The sequence below is a fragment of the Xiphophorus maculatus genome, chromosome 21 (genome assembly GCF_002775205.1).
Source record: "Xiphophorus maculatus strain JP 163 A chromosome 21, X_maculatus-5.0-male, whole genome shotgun sequence".
Lineage (NCBI taxonomy): Eukaryota > Metazoa > Chordata > Actinopteri > Cyprinodontiformes > Poeciliidae > Xiphophorus > Xiphophorus maculatus.
This window is the reverse complement of record NC_036463.1, coordinates 15,205,999-15,220,879: the sequence shown is the minus strand read 5'-3', so window position 1 is coordinate 15,220,879 and position 14,881 is coordinate 15,205,999. Positions and strand designations below refer to the sequence as shown.

Sequence of the window (14,881 nt, the reverse complement as noted above, 5' to 3'; positions counted from 1 at the left end):
TCTATTCAGCGAAATTGTTAAGTTAAAACTCTTGAGAGTCCGTGAGGTGATTTGGGTTTGTTGCATTGCCTTTGGAGCGGATTGAGCAGATATTTTGAAAGATAATTTTTGATCCTTGGTAAAACATCTCACTGCTTCCAGGGGAATGCAACTTCTGTTTGTGTGTAGTTCATAGGGGTCAAAGCTGTGAGAAGATTTTTAAAAAATTTTAAAAACTTTTAGATTTCAACCTGATTAAAACATTTTCATCGGATTATAAAAGATTATCTTTGAGAAAAATTTAAATATGTTCACAACAATGAATGTGACTTATAAAAGTAAACAGAAAATACTTACTGGCCTGAACAGTAAGGTTTACTACATTTTGTCATTGAGCTTCTGCTCTTACCTATGAATAAAAATGTCTTTCTTAATTATGTCATATTTAAGAATCTTTACCTTACATTTTACTTGCTTACATTACTCTGAATCTCAGAGCTTCTAGAATTGAATCGAGTTTAGAATACTACGTTTTTTTGAGCTTCATTTTCATGACGACTTGTGGACTGGAATTGTAAAAAATATGTGTTCCAAGTGAAAAGAAAACAAAATAAAAACACACTGTATTGTGAACATGTTCAAATGATGAAACATATGAATGTGCAAAAACATTTAATAGTAACCCTTAGGGATCATACACTTATGACCCATCGCCTTTTCCATTTCCCCCCTCCTCTCTCTTCCTAAACAGCTGGGGCAACAGTGGCTCAGGGGTTAGAGGTTTGTCCAGTTCAAACCCCTGCTCTGTTTGTCCCAGCTGTTGTGTCCTTGGGAATAACACTTCACACGCCTTACTTGCTGGTGGTCAGAGGGTGATGCCGTTTGATTGGCAGCCTCGCTTCTGTCATTCTGCCCCAGGCCAGCTCTGGCTACAGTGAAGCTCACGACCATCAGTGTTGATGTGTCTACAACTGGTGGGTGTAAGGTGCTCTGGAGTTTTCAGACTTGGCAAAGTGCTATACAAATGCTGGCCACTTAGCATTTAAATAGTCAATTTCTGTTTCTTGTTTCAGTATATTCTCTCTTCTCTGCCCATCTTTTTCTTCTATGTTTGTCAAAAATTAAGATAGCTATAGAAAAATTTGTTCTCATAATTGCGTCTTGGAAAAAAAACAAATGAACAACAACAACAAAACAATTGTGCTGGAGCCACATGTTTGCTTTCTACGAGAAATGCATTGGAATTTATTGTAAGGTGAAAAACATAACCAGAAACAGCCTCTGGAAAAATAATGGAAGCCCTGAGTCTGTTCATCCTGCTGTATTTGTCTCAGGAAGATTTGCTGAGCAGGCAGGTTTTCTTTCCTCCTCGGTGTGGCTACACAACAGAGTAACTGCAGATATTAACACCTGGAAACAATTTTACAAATATAACCTTCAGACACAACCCTAGTGTGTGTGCACGCAAGCATCATTAGCGGCTTCATGTTATCAGGTGCTTATCAAAAGGTTTTAAAAGTGTGTTTTTTTGTGTATCTCTTGTAAAATAAAAGTACAATTGAAATACAATGGAGCAGATTCTCACAGGCCATGCAGTGTTATTTAATAGTATGTCAAGAAGGAAATTTTCGCTACATTTGAAGAACATAGACAAAATTCCTTCATTTGTGAAATAGCATTAATAATAGATTTATATTCTTAATCTTTAATTTTAGAGAACTAATTTTTGAATTTCTATTCTGTTGCTCTGACAACAGTAATAAGTGATCTAATGTGAATTCTTGACTATTCGCTTACACGGATGCTGTCATGCCAGCAATAACATAGTTTAAAATCTATTCAGCGAAATTGTTAAGTTAAAACTCTTGAGAGTCCGTGAGGTGATTTGGGTTTGTTGCATTGCCTTTGGAGCGGATTGAGCAGATATTTTGAAAGATAATTTTTGATCCTTGGTAAAACATCTCACTGCTTCCAGGGGAATGCAACTTCTGTTTGTGTGTAGTTCATAGGGGTCAAAGCTGTGAGAAGATTTTTAAAATGTCTTTTGAAAATGGGGTTAGTAACTGACAGATTCTCATTTTTATGTCTAACAATGCCGTAAAATAAAAATTTTGTATAAAAAAAATGTAAATTTAGTTTTATCAAATGTTGCGAGACAAGAGGAAGAAATGTAGAGAATATGGCTTCTGTAACCCTTTCCTCTACACTGAGTATGTGGTGCAACCAGGTTTTAAGAGAAATTACTTCATTTATCTAAGCTTGATGGACTTTTTTTGAGAATCTCTTTAAATCTTCATTGACTTTTAACAGTATAGTGTCACTATTAGCTACTTTAGGTTATTTTGTTTGATCCCTCAGAGGATTAAATGCTCTTACTGTACATAGAGTTTTTAATGATGACTATAAGCTACCTCCTCCACTTCTGCCTCCCTGTTACGGCTGTTCTCTTCTAACTTCCTTTGTGTTTCCTTTTATCTCTTCAGGTGACATCTAGTCGTGCAGCCCAGCAGCAACAATCACAAACTGGAGCAGGATCAGGTAGGCATTTACTTTTCTCTTTTTTTTTCTTAATTTTTTTCCTTGTTAGTTTCCTTTCTTTGAAATGTATTTTCCTCATGATACATGCATAGCATTCATTTCCTTTGTACTACTGATACTCAGGGATGAGACCTTTTAATATTTGCGATAAATACTTTCTCTTCCATTTTGTGGTTTTAGCTGCTGGGTTATTCTTTTTGTCTTAACTGCTTTTGATGTTTTTGCTGACTTTTATACACTATGCCAGTATTTGGTGGCCCTCTGTTTTAAAGCCAGGCATCAGCCTTATAACAATCTCACCCCTTTCCTCTGTTCCCATAAGGAATTTACTACTCCAGCTCTACTTTACCTGCTCAGCGGGTCAGTTCCCCCCATTCTGGGGGAGGAGGCTCAGGGTCAGGTTCTCCCAGTAAACACCAGCGTTTAGGATCGGCCTCCGACACGCCAGGTTATTCCACTACCCAGCGCCTGCCTTCCTCTTCCCCCTCTTCCTCTCCCAGCAAACAGTCTCCTGCTAATCGACTGGCCAAGTCGTACAGGTAGGCCATCACATTCATTAGGTGTCTAAAGTTGGATCCTTTGTGTTGTTAATGATACTGAAGCACGTAAACTTAATATATGCACACACTCACATTTATCCAACTAAATTCAGTTTTGTTTTATTACTTTGTTGTTTTTTTTCTTTTTTTCATTCCAGTAGTACGGTTGCTGTGACAACAGCAGGAGGTGGGTCACCACTGAGGGTGGCATCTCCACCAAATTCTACGGCAACAGGAGGAGGGAACAGTTCATCATCGTCCCCTCTTCACCAGGTAACAAACTGTATCTTCTTGAAGGGTGCTATACATTTTAATGGATCCATATGGGAGCAATTTTTTCAAAGCATGTGCCAGAAATGATAAAATGTATATCTATTAATGAATGAAGGGTTTTTCTGTAGACTGTGTGCTCCTTCAATCTGTTGAGATATGTTTGTGGGGTCTGAAGTTAAATATGTATGTGCTATATCTTACTCTGCATTGTCATTATTTACAGACAAAGTCGATATGGGAGCCTTTGTACTGTGTGATACTAGAAAAATCTTGTTGCAAATGTGTTTGCTATGTTGTAATTTGACACTTTGGCACAGAAACTAATGAAACCGACAAGGTCTTATTTGTATCTTTGCCCATTTTTCCAGTCTTAAAATGTTTATGGTAATTTGACGCCTAATTCTACTGATGCTCAATAACATTAGGCGCTACTGAGAATTAGAGGTACAATGGTAAAACTTATTTTTACCATTGCACAGGTAACAGTACAATGGTAAAACAATAATTAGTTTAATTTATTTCACATTGTCAATAGTTATAATATTATGTCCAATCTCCAATCGGTGTATTTTATTCTAAATATAATCTTGGTGATTGAATCCCATCTGGATTGATAAAAAGTAGTTTTCATATGTTTTTGCTTAGTTTTATACATTAGGTCCATTCATGAAAAAACATGGAACTGTGCATACAAATTTTACTTTAAGATTTTTAAATGGAGCTTTGTACAATTCTGCTCTTGTATTTTTTTTTTATGCAGGACATTAAGCAATTGTGTATTTTATTCAAACTATGTTTTGTTTTTGTGTTACACTCAGTGCATAGTCAGTCACTCAGTGCATAGTCAGTTACTGCAGTAGACTGACTATGCACTGAGTGAATGTGCTATTATTTGTTCCTTTTTTGTAGGAGGCTGTTGAATACAAAGCAACATTATTTGCGTATTTGGTTGAATTACATTGGTTGTATTTTTCCCATCCATAATAGTCTCTCCTTAAGATATTGACATCAACCTTAAGAAAACTTGACAGAAAGTAAAGAAAAGAGAGAAATGCTGCTTATATCACTTAGCTCTTACCGTTTTGGCTGCCAGCACACAACAAGTGCTCAAGCACAACCTAGGTATAAACAATCATACCAGTCTGTTTTTGTGCACAGCAAATCAAAACAAAGCATAGCCAATAAAAATGGCTTGTGTTTGCAGATGAGTTCTGGCATAGGGAGCTATGCCACTTTGTCTCCTAAGCGTCTGGCAGCTCACCACGCTTCTGACCAATACAAGATCTCACACGAGCTCTACGCTACTGCTACCCTACAGAGGCCTGGCAGTCTGGCAGGTGAGAATTTACTTATTTACCCAGTTTAAAATGATATGTCTGTAAATAAACCCAATGTCCTCTTATTTTCTTTTTTTTTTTAATGTCACCTGTTGCAATGACTTAGCTTAGTCAAAACACAGGGTTTTGTTTTTTTTTTGCTTAATTTTCTGTTTTTTGATGTTTGAGACTTTGTTTTGAATTTTAGAGACCACTTAAAAGCCTTAATTAAAAAAAAATCATTCTCTTTTCTGTTGAATTCTTGTCTGAGAGCTTTTGATCGTTGTCCTTACCTCGGTGGTTCAAATTGATTGACTCACTTTACTAATGTTTTAGTCCTCTTGGATGAAATTAGCATTCTGAAGTAGTGATTATTTTGTTATTGATTAATAATTTAAACTTGGTAATAAATCAATAAAACCTCTGCTTGCAGGTAATTTTGGGAACACTTTTCTTTTTCACTTACTTGAAGACTTAAAGGAAATAGAAAAAAAAATATTTAACTATCTTGAAATCTGTACATAGTACATTAATTACGAAGAATAAAAATTAAACAGAAATTTGTGTTATTGGTGCAATTTATGCAAAATTAATTGAATATTTTAGTAGAATTAACAACACCAATATGAATAGTTGCAATTGTTAAATGATAGGTGGTAGTATATTTCCCAGATGTAGTGATAATGATGCATTGTAAGTTTAGTTCTTTTTAGCATACACACAGAATTGTAAGCAATCATAGGACAACATTCGGTTGTTACACATCCTTTTCTAATATTTCAGCAAGTGAAATATTTTAGAAGAGAATATTTACCTTTTTTTTCTTCTTTTGAAATCCCCTTTCCCTTGAAAGAAAGAGGTCATTACTTAAACAAGTGGGCTCTTGTGAGACACAAAATAAATGAATAGCGAAATAAAACCAACTCTAAGATGAAAGGCATGGGTGGAAGGAAAAGAGCTGGGATGAGTCATAGTATTAATGGGTGTGTCTACGACTTCAATTCTTGATCCTTCATAAATATTCGAATTTAGTCCAGCTTTTTCTTAGTTTGAAGTTATTAAAGTATCCTTCTAATGCATGTTTCACATTTTTACTCCATTTTTGACTCTTGATATTCAATTTGTTCTCTCAGTAACTATGGCCAGTAAAGTAAAGTAGCCTCATGCTTTGTCTCCTGTAGAGGTTAATAGGATACTTAGTTAAACTGTGCGTGTCAGTGAAAGAATAATCTTGATACTAGCATGCCAGATATATATCATAAACCTCCGTTACAGCTTTTGATGTTGTCCAAGCCTGACAGTGCAGGTATGGCCTGGTATAAGACTTCTTGTTTCACTTTATTACAAAGATTGTTCAAGAAAGTAGATTCAGGGTAATCACTATGTTCTGTCTGAGTGTATATTGCATTCAATCATAACCTCTGCTTTGGAAGTACCTACAAGCTACTGTATCTGCTTGATTCTTCTTACATGACAAAACGCTTCACATGTTTCGATTTCTGATAAGACTTGTCAGCTTGAGTGACTTTATTTACTTGGAGGCCTGGATCTAGAAGCACTGCCCCTTCCTTCTTTGGAAAATGCGCGGCACACGACTTGCACTCCTCTGAGAACTAATATGATATGATAAGACATTAGTTCCACTGGATCGTTTCTTTCTCTGTCACTCAGAGCTTTTGTATGCGTGTGGTTGTGTGATCTCATTTTATCTCCTGCCATGTCAGCTTAGCCCTTCTGACTTGTCTTTGGGTTTCCTGAGTGTGCCCCTTTTCAGCCGTTTTCTAATAGTATTTTTTGTTTTGCTTTCAGAGGAAGGCTACTCTCTTGCATTTGTTCTGCTGTGTTATGAACAAATGCTTGTTGTCAGTTATTCTTTTTCCCTTGCCCTCTGTCTGTGGGATTCTTGCCAAACACAGGAAGCGAGGGGACATTGCATCTCATTACGTTCCAGCTGACAAAAAGCAATGTGTACTATGCAGATTAAAACAATGTAAAACAGACACATCATTCTCTCGCTTTCTGTCTCTCTCAGTCTCTGTGTGTCTCTTCTCCTATCCTTTTTGTCTGGTATACATGTTTCTGTTTGCGTGTGTGTGTGGTTTAAGGGAGCTCTAACTCACTAGTTTTCATGTAAATTGTGCCAGTTATTCTCAGACACACACAACCTCAGCTTTTCATACCAGCAAAGCTAAATTACAGGTTACAAATGTGCAGGTCTACAAGCAGCTTCATTTTAGAAATGTTTGGCTGTCAGGGGTCAAAGTTGTTTTTTTTTTTCTTTTTTGGCATTGCCAGTAATTTTCAATCAACTGTTATTCAATATTTATTTCCAACTTTTCTGTCCTCTTTTTCTCACCTCCTCAATACATTTGCTGCTATATTCATTTGTGATTCTTTTCAGACCAACTCTCTTACTTGCCTCTTCACATCATCTTAGACTTCACTCCTTTATTCTTCCTTGCCCTGTCTCCCTTACTATGTCTGTCAAGAAAAAATTTACAATACGCTTCTCACCTTTCTTTACTTTCATGTCATAAGATTGCTCAACTGACCTCACACAGATATCTTACAGTGTCATAAAACAGCAGGAGATTGGTCCTTCATGCCCGGGACTAATCCTCCTGCTACTTTCCTGTACCCAGAACTTATTGCAATCAAAGTCGTCTTCTTTAACATCAAACACAGACCCCTTTTCTTCACAAAAGACAAATGGCAAGACGCGCTGAGCTCGCTAAAACATTTGGTGCATAACAATCCACAACTTCACACCTGTAGTTCAATCAACCTTCCCTTCCTTTTGTTGGGAAACACCCACACACTTTGACAGCCTTCTGTAAAATGATCTACTGACCAGAACCTATAAAAGACATCCACAATGAGCAGTTAGCTAAATCAGACTTGACAGACTCCTTTAACCATCCACCAAATGTATTTCACTTTGTGTCATACTTTTCATTTCGTCAATTTAAATCCTAAAATTTTCCCCCTCTTTCATACAGGCTCTCGTGGCTCCTACAGTAGTCAACACAGTCAAGAAGCTCTTCGGCCCTTAGGGTCCCCCGAGCACCACATAGATCCTATCTATGAGGAACGTGTCTATCACAACAAGGGTCCTATGAGGAGCCTTGGTCAGAGCCAGGGACCAGATACAGGCCCCTACCGCAACAACACTGGTAAAAGACTACTTCATTTGTAAAAACAATTACAGTTATGTTGTCTTCGAGTGTTTATTTATATACCATGTGTTTAATGTTTGGATGTTTTTGTTCAGATTTTATCCTAAACAAACACTTTGAGGAATAGTAACTGAATAACATATATCAGGCAGAAATAAAATAAATTATATTTTTGTTCACTGAATATAGATCAAGAATTTGGCTAGAAAAAAAGACTGAAATTAACTTTGGTAGACATAGTTTCCATTCTTATTTCTTAATTCATTTGATTTGTATCCTTTATTTAAATGCATGCAGTTGTGTTAAGACCCTTTGGGCTTTGTTTCACATATGGTTTGTTATATTTTTAGCTACTTTAATTTTTTGTTTGTTTCTGTTGCTTAGTGTATGTGTGTGGTTGGATCCAACAAGGAATTTTGTTGGATTTAAATTATGTCTCAGAACAGATAAATACTGAAAGTTGACTCCGTACTAATAGTACTACTACAAACAACCTGCAATGTTTGTCACAAAGGAGAGCTACTGCATAGGCGAGACAAGAGGTCAACCAACACAGGTGCTCATGATTTATAGGTTTGTATGACTGGTCAGCTCTATATCAGATCCTCAAGACTAAATACACCACAAGTTAAATTTTTCCAATCTTGAAGCAATCATTTTTTACAAAAAAATCAGCTACAGACACTTTATATCGAATTCAGATATTTTTATCTGAATTTGTTTCTAAAAATTTTGTAGCTGAATTTTGGTTCAGATACTGCCAAAGGTGTCTTGTACTTAGTTCAGTGTAACTAGCAGGTATGTTTCTTTTATTTAATTTTTGAGGACACTGGGCAGGCTGGAAGTCGAAACAAAGTTTCCTGAGTTGCCTGAGTAAAAGCTACAAACATATTTGCTTCTACAATACTATGCGTACTTGCTACAAATGAATAGTTTCTAAATATTGTCACCTTGAAAGTCTTTTCAGAAATATGGTCTCAGATTAGATATTTGTGAGAGCCAGACTCAGTTTGCTTGCATTCCTTTAAGATGTTTGTGCCAGGAATGTGGTGGTATATAAAAAAATACCCTGAATCGCTTCCTTCCACAATACAAATCTTTTGTATGTGTTCTAAAGGAAATATTTGTTGAACAGAAACACCCCAGGGACAAGAAAGTTTAACTTTAAAGGCAGTGAAGTCCTTTTCCAAGAGCAACTTCCTCAGTTCATTCATAAAGTATCTCTAGCGTCCATTTGTTTATCTCAAACAGAGAAGACACATGTCCTAAGGAATGACATTTTAATCGTGCTCTTCAATTTAAGGTATTTCTATTATACATACATATATATATATATATATATATATATATATATATATATATATATATATATATATATATATATATATATATATAAAACAAGCATTAAACATCTAAAGCATCCACCCACCTCTCTCTCACTCCCTTTTCTGCAAACTTGACTCCAATAGTGTGCCACAGTTTTTCTTGTCTAAGCAAGGTTCACCACGTTCTGTGTGCTATCATTTAATCTTAGTCTGACCCCTACCCTGAGGAAGATTTGCCATGAGAGACTCTGCTTGGAGCTGAATCGTAACACAACATAGCTCCTAGGATTATGCGGATACTACAACCCCTCCACATCCTAAAGGTGGATATTTGCCACTTAAAAACTTTTTTCTATATCCAGGTGTCCATCCTAGCCTCACTGTACTTGTTTTCTTTTCTGCCATTCTCACCCATTTCCAGAAACTGCACCCAATGGTGAACTTTAGAAAAGACATAATAGAGAAATTAAGCTATATAAAATACCCTAAGAAAACACTTTTTCTTTTGAGTAATTCTTTTCCTTTTTTTTTTTTTGTAATGAAAAACAGTAGGACACATTTTCTATCAAAGATGCACTGCCATCTTTACAGCTCCCTCTACAATTTCATTGTTGTCTGCAATGTGTTTTTAATAGGCCCTCAATGAGCTTATCTCAATGTGGGTTTAGGTACGCCATGTTAATCCCATTATGGTATAAAAACACCCAAGTCTGTCATGCCACATTCACATGTTCCTCTATATCATTAACCAGCCTTGACAAAATAGCTACCATTATTATTTGGGTCACATTTACAGCAATAGATATGCAGATGCAGAGTTTGCCAATTTTTGTCTCAATAGAAAGGAGCTATCTTTAAACCCTTATAATGCTTTTCTAAAATGTATGTTAGATTTCAGTTCATCTATGCTTTAGCAGAATTCAAACACTGCGAGTCCATTTCTGAAGAAAATTGACTTGTGGTGGTATTGGCACGCAAACAGCAGTGAATTAAATAAATTGAAGAGAGAAATATGCAGGGAGAATGTAGTTTTATGTCATTTAGTTTGGTCTTTAATGATAAGAAAATTTATTGAAATTTGTTTGAATTCAGTTCACTGGAAGACTATGTTGCCATAAACATTATTTACTGCAATTCTTGTAGTGTTTTGCTCATATCAACGCAGTGGAAAACCAATAAACCAAAGATGAACGTCACTTTGTATTCACCATGCCACTAAATTAAGATTCGGTCTTGTTTAAAAGTCATGTGCATTCTATGTGCAATGAACAGAGGTTGTCTAATAGGGATTCATAATGCACTGACTGATGGCACATAATGAACTGATAAGGGTTGTGCTGACATAGTGAGCGGTAAGTCATTAATTATGTCACAGTGCCTTTTCTTGGCAATGGCAAGCTCACATTATTGGTTCATTAAGCTGGCATGGATCAATGTAATTAATGCTATAAGTCATTCTCTTGATGAAAAGGAATGGGAAATGTTTCTGTGGGTGTTCGGCATCAAAAATCACCACATTGTAATCGGTGGGTCTATATTTCTCCCTCATATTTTATTTTTTGCACAGTCTTTTGAGGCCCTTTTAAAATGTTAGATTTGTTATATAATTTTAACAAAAAAAAAGATTCTGAAAGAGAAACAGTAGACAGAATATCTAAGATCATTTTTCTGTCAATGCACAGTATAAATGCTTGAAAATCTACTTTCTTATATAAGTTTTATTTAGCTGTGAGTTCCAGATATTCCAGGGAAATTGCTTCCCTCTGCCTTTCACTGATCTCCTGATTTCTTTACCACCAAGTTTTTTTTCAATACAGCAGAGTTAGTTTGATCCTTACTGCCTGATTTAAAAAAAAATATATATAACATGTTTTGGCTGAATAAAAATGAAGGAGCTCTTTTACTTGGAATAACAAAAGCATTTTAACATTTCAGTGACAAAATTCTGGAGGGGAAACAAAAGATATGAGGCAAAACTTTGAATCTTTTTCTATACAATGCATTCTTTACTCACCTAGTCTTTTCTATGGGCCATACTTAAAATCTACCACTATTACTTTAGTGGTAGTTTTTAATGTTTCAGTTAAAGATTTACACTTCTTCCCCAAGGTTCTGCTGCGGTAGTGTTAGATAAGCAAAACACTGAAGTCATGTCTTTTTTTCTTTTTTTTTTTGGGCAGTTGGACACAATTTGCAACGCTAACTGTGTATCTTTAATGCCAACGTTTTGCTTCATGAATAAGTGTCTGTGTAGTTTTGTGACATACATGTCATGCATGTGTGTAGGCTGCAGCGCATGCATTTCATTCTTGAATAAAACTAGGGCAGTGCCCAAGAGGACCACAGGTTAATGTGGCCTATTTTAAGCAATTATTCCTTCTCGGCCACAGTGTCTCCAATGTACACATGCATTCAAATGATGCTGATTCACTGGAGGATGACTGATGCGTCTTCTGCAAGGCCTCACGTGTTCCAAAAGGCTTTTGTTTTTATTTCCACATAAAAACAAAAGCAAATCCACAAATCTTACAGTCTCCATCCAAGTAGTGAGCTCATGATTGTTGCTGCTACTTCTATTTTTTCCCCTCTTTCTACATGTTTTTGTTGTTACCCACAGTGTCTTATCTTTGTTTCTTACCTTTTACTGTTTTCTGACATTTCTTTCTTCATTTTTTTATTTTTCAAATTTTCTTCTTCCATTGTCTTTGTGCATCCTATTTTTACGTCATGAATGTCGCCTCAGCTCGTATTAATGACTCTGACCACCGGGAATTACTGCCAAAAGAATGGATGTGGCTCTTTTTCTCCTTAATAGCTTAACATTAGGTCTGTGTGCGGCCCAGGTAGTGGCAATTTGAATTAGCCGTTTCAGTTCACCGGCTATTTATCAGGTCCCTCCTTTAACAAGATTGAACTACTACTATTGACACGATTTTTGTATTTAAGACCACTCCCCACAGCATCTTTAAAGGAGATGGATACAAATTTTTTTAACAATTTGTTACACAGAACACGTCTTAAAGTGGTGGTATTATGTAATTCCCAGGCACATAGTGCCATTTTAGAGCACAATCAAGTGACTGTTACCCTCAGTTGTTAAAATATCCTGTTTGTGTCAAAAATAATTTAAAAGAAGTTTGACCTTGAAATTTGACTCATTCAAATTGGCCTCTGTCTCTTTAAGAATCTCCTGCTCTTTCCGACACTCCGGCACCTGTGTTGCCATCACAAGTACTTTCTATAATGCCTTCAACCGTTCTTGGGACTGTTGGACTGACAAGTAGTTTGTATAATAAGCTCAGCAGACTTGCATTTCATCCAGGTGTTTGCTAACTGCTGCAGCCGCTAGTCTGATAGAGCCGAGTGGGGAAGGTGTGGGGAGGGGAAGCTCGGATGAAGGTGGCAGCCCCACAGAGGAACTTTGTAGAAATAGGCACCGATTTGTGATAGCAAGTGTATATCAGGTTGTTGAGCCTTTTTAGGTCCTTGGCTCTGATGCTGCTGGCCCAACAGATAACGGCAGAAGAGATGACACTCACAACAACAGACTTATAGAAGATATACAGTATTTTGCTTCTAACCTTGTAGGATCTTGGCTTCCTCAAGAAGTACAATCCGCTCTGTCCTTCCTTGTAGACGTCTTCAGTGTTGCGTCGCCAGTCCAGTCTCAGTGTCCAGATAAACAGAATATTAATTCCTCAACCACCCCTACTTCTTCTTGCATGATGGAAAGAACGTGTGATGTAACACTTTCTCCTGAAATCTACAATCAACTCTTATACATTCAAGATGAAATATGATCCTTTAAACAACTTAAACATATTTAAATCTCATTTATATCAATGTCTATTAGTTATGATAAGAATGCATTTGCAAGAGAAGTGCACATATATTATATAGGATGGAGTCGACTATAAATTGCACTATATATAACCTGAAGACTGAGTGTTCAGATCCCATTTTATGCCTGCGGAAGTTCTCAAGTGTTTGTAAATATTTGATCTTTTTGCCCCTCAAATTTCATACTCTTATTTTCATTACTCTATAATATAATTCTCTAATCTAACTTTTGTAAACAAATTAAACAGCTTCTTAAACAGAATATCATCTTTCCTACACAAGTGCAAGATTGGGTGTGTCATAACCGATTCATTGTGTGTTGTTGGATTTATTTTTTGATTGCATGTGGAGCACACTCACCATTGTGACTGTGCTCAAATAAGGAGAGACATAAATTATGTGGAGGATTTTTACATCAGGCCATTAAACCAAACTCCTTTCCCCTTTAAATTCTGTTTTCCTTCTTTAATGAGATCTAACATCCTAATGAGGGGGACAGAAAAGAGAGGTTGGTAGAGAAGGGAGATGAAAGAGGAAAAACAAGCCCATGAGAGCATTGGCTTAGAACAGCAGAAAAGGTGCACACATTTTACATGCATCTACTGGCCAGGAGGCAGAGAAAGTTCAAAACTTCTCCTAAATATGGGAAGTGACAGATCTCTGCAATGAAAACAAAGATGAAGGAAAGGCTCACTTTCATGTGGCACACATCATTTGGTGCCCAAACGTGATTCATCATACTAATTATGGTCAACGAAGCATGTGTGTCTTTGAATATATTGTGCCCCTTCTTTTTAGTCAATGGTGGTTTAAAGATTCAAGGAGCTCTCTGTCATTTCATATGCATCCACCAGCCACATGTATGTACATTTGTAAGTTAATATAATGTTAACTTTTCTACAACAATCAACTACATGAAAATCTCATCATTGGGCTTTAACAGTAGAACAAACTGTGTAGAAAGAGATTTAGCATATGAATTTTTATGTCGTGATTTTTTGGTTATAAAACCAAAAAACAATGAATGTTATGAAAATTGTTTTAAATCAAATGATTAATTCTGAATTTATAAGACTACAGCAGAATCGATCACTGCTATGTCTGCTAAGCCAAAATGTGCCACTAAAGATTGGGTTAATACAGCCAAAACAAATTGGAATTGGTCGAAAAGTTGGCCAAAACCTTATCCTTTTGTCACAGTTTTGACTGTAGTCTGCCTCAGGCTTGTTGAATGGCTGTGCTAGTCTCCAGAACTACAGCCAGGTTTTTAATGTTGTGCATGTGATTGCAAAAATATTTCTAATCATTGGATGAGCAATTTGAATTTCTTGTATTAAGGTCAGTAACTGTGACAGTAATTCGATGTCAGGCCAACAAAAAAAGGTTTACATTATTAATCTGTTCCTTGCTCTGTGTGCTCTGAGTGTGTATGAGGTAAAGTAATCATCAGCATTTGACTACAAAATTGTTTGTTGGAGTTCAGATAAATCATTGGATTCTTGCAAATTTTGTTAATATCAATTGAATACCAGAACAATTGATATGTAAGCGATTCTTTGTTGGTCGATCTGTAAAGCATTTACCTCCTTGCAAAAATAAATAAATATTCAGTTCTAAATATGGCTCTAGGTCAATTCACCCATTCTCAAATTCCTACTACAGTTTCGTAACAACACTCTATTTCATCCCAGCCTCCTTCTTTTTATACCTCTTAATGAACTATTGTGATAGAAAGGAATAAAAAGGCTAAACATTTGTTTAGAATTTCATTCAGTTTGTATTATTTTTGAAGATTTTATTTTATACCCTGCTTCCTTTGACTTTGGATCTGATCTTCTTTTGAGTCAGTCCATTGCATGTAAAATATGACAGATTATGCCCATTTATCAAACCAT

At 36.2% G+C, this 14,881-nt stretch overlaps 1 protein-coding gene across 2 annotated transcripts in view; it reads left to right on the top strand.

The window, feature by feature from the left end:
* LOC102235908 (catenin delta-2-like) overlaps positions 1-14,881 on the top strand; it is a 220,967-nt gene that overhangs the window by 92,497 nt on the left and 113,589 nt on the right. The window contains exons 7-11 of one of the 2 annotated variants that reach the window (XM_023326505.1): positions 2,463-2,517; positions 2,840-3,056; positions 3,218-3,329; positions 4,534-4,666; positions 7,645-7,818. In XM_023326505.1, the coding sequence (XP_023182273.1) occupies positions 2,463-2,517; positions 2,840-3,056; positions 3,218-3,329; positions 4,534-4,666; positions 7,645-7,818 (691 nt within the window). Of the gene's footprint in view, positions 1-2,462; positions 2,518-2,839; positions 3,057-3,214; positions 3,330-4,533; positions 4,667-7,644; positions 7,819-14,881 lie in introns of both variants that reach the window. The other variant, XM_023326504.1, reaches the window with a different exon arrangement.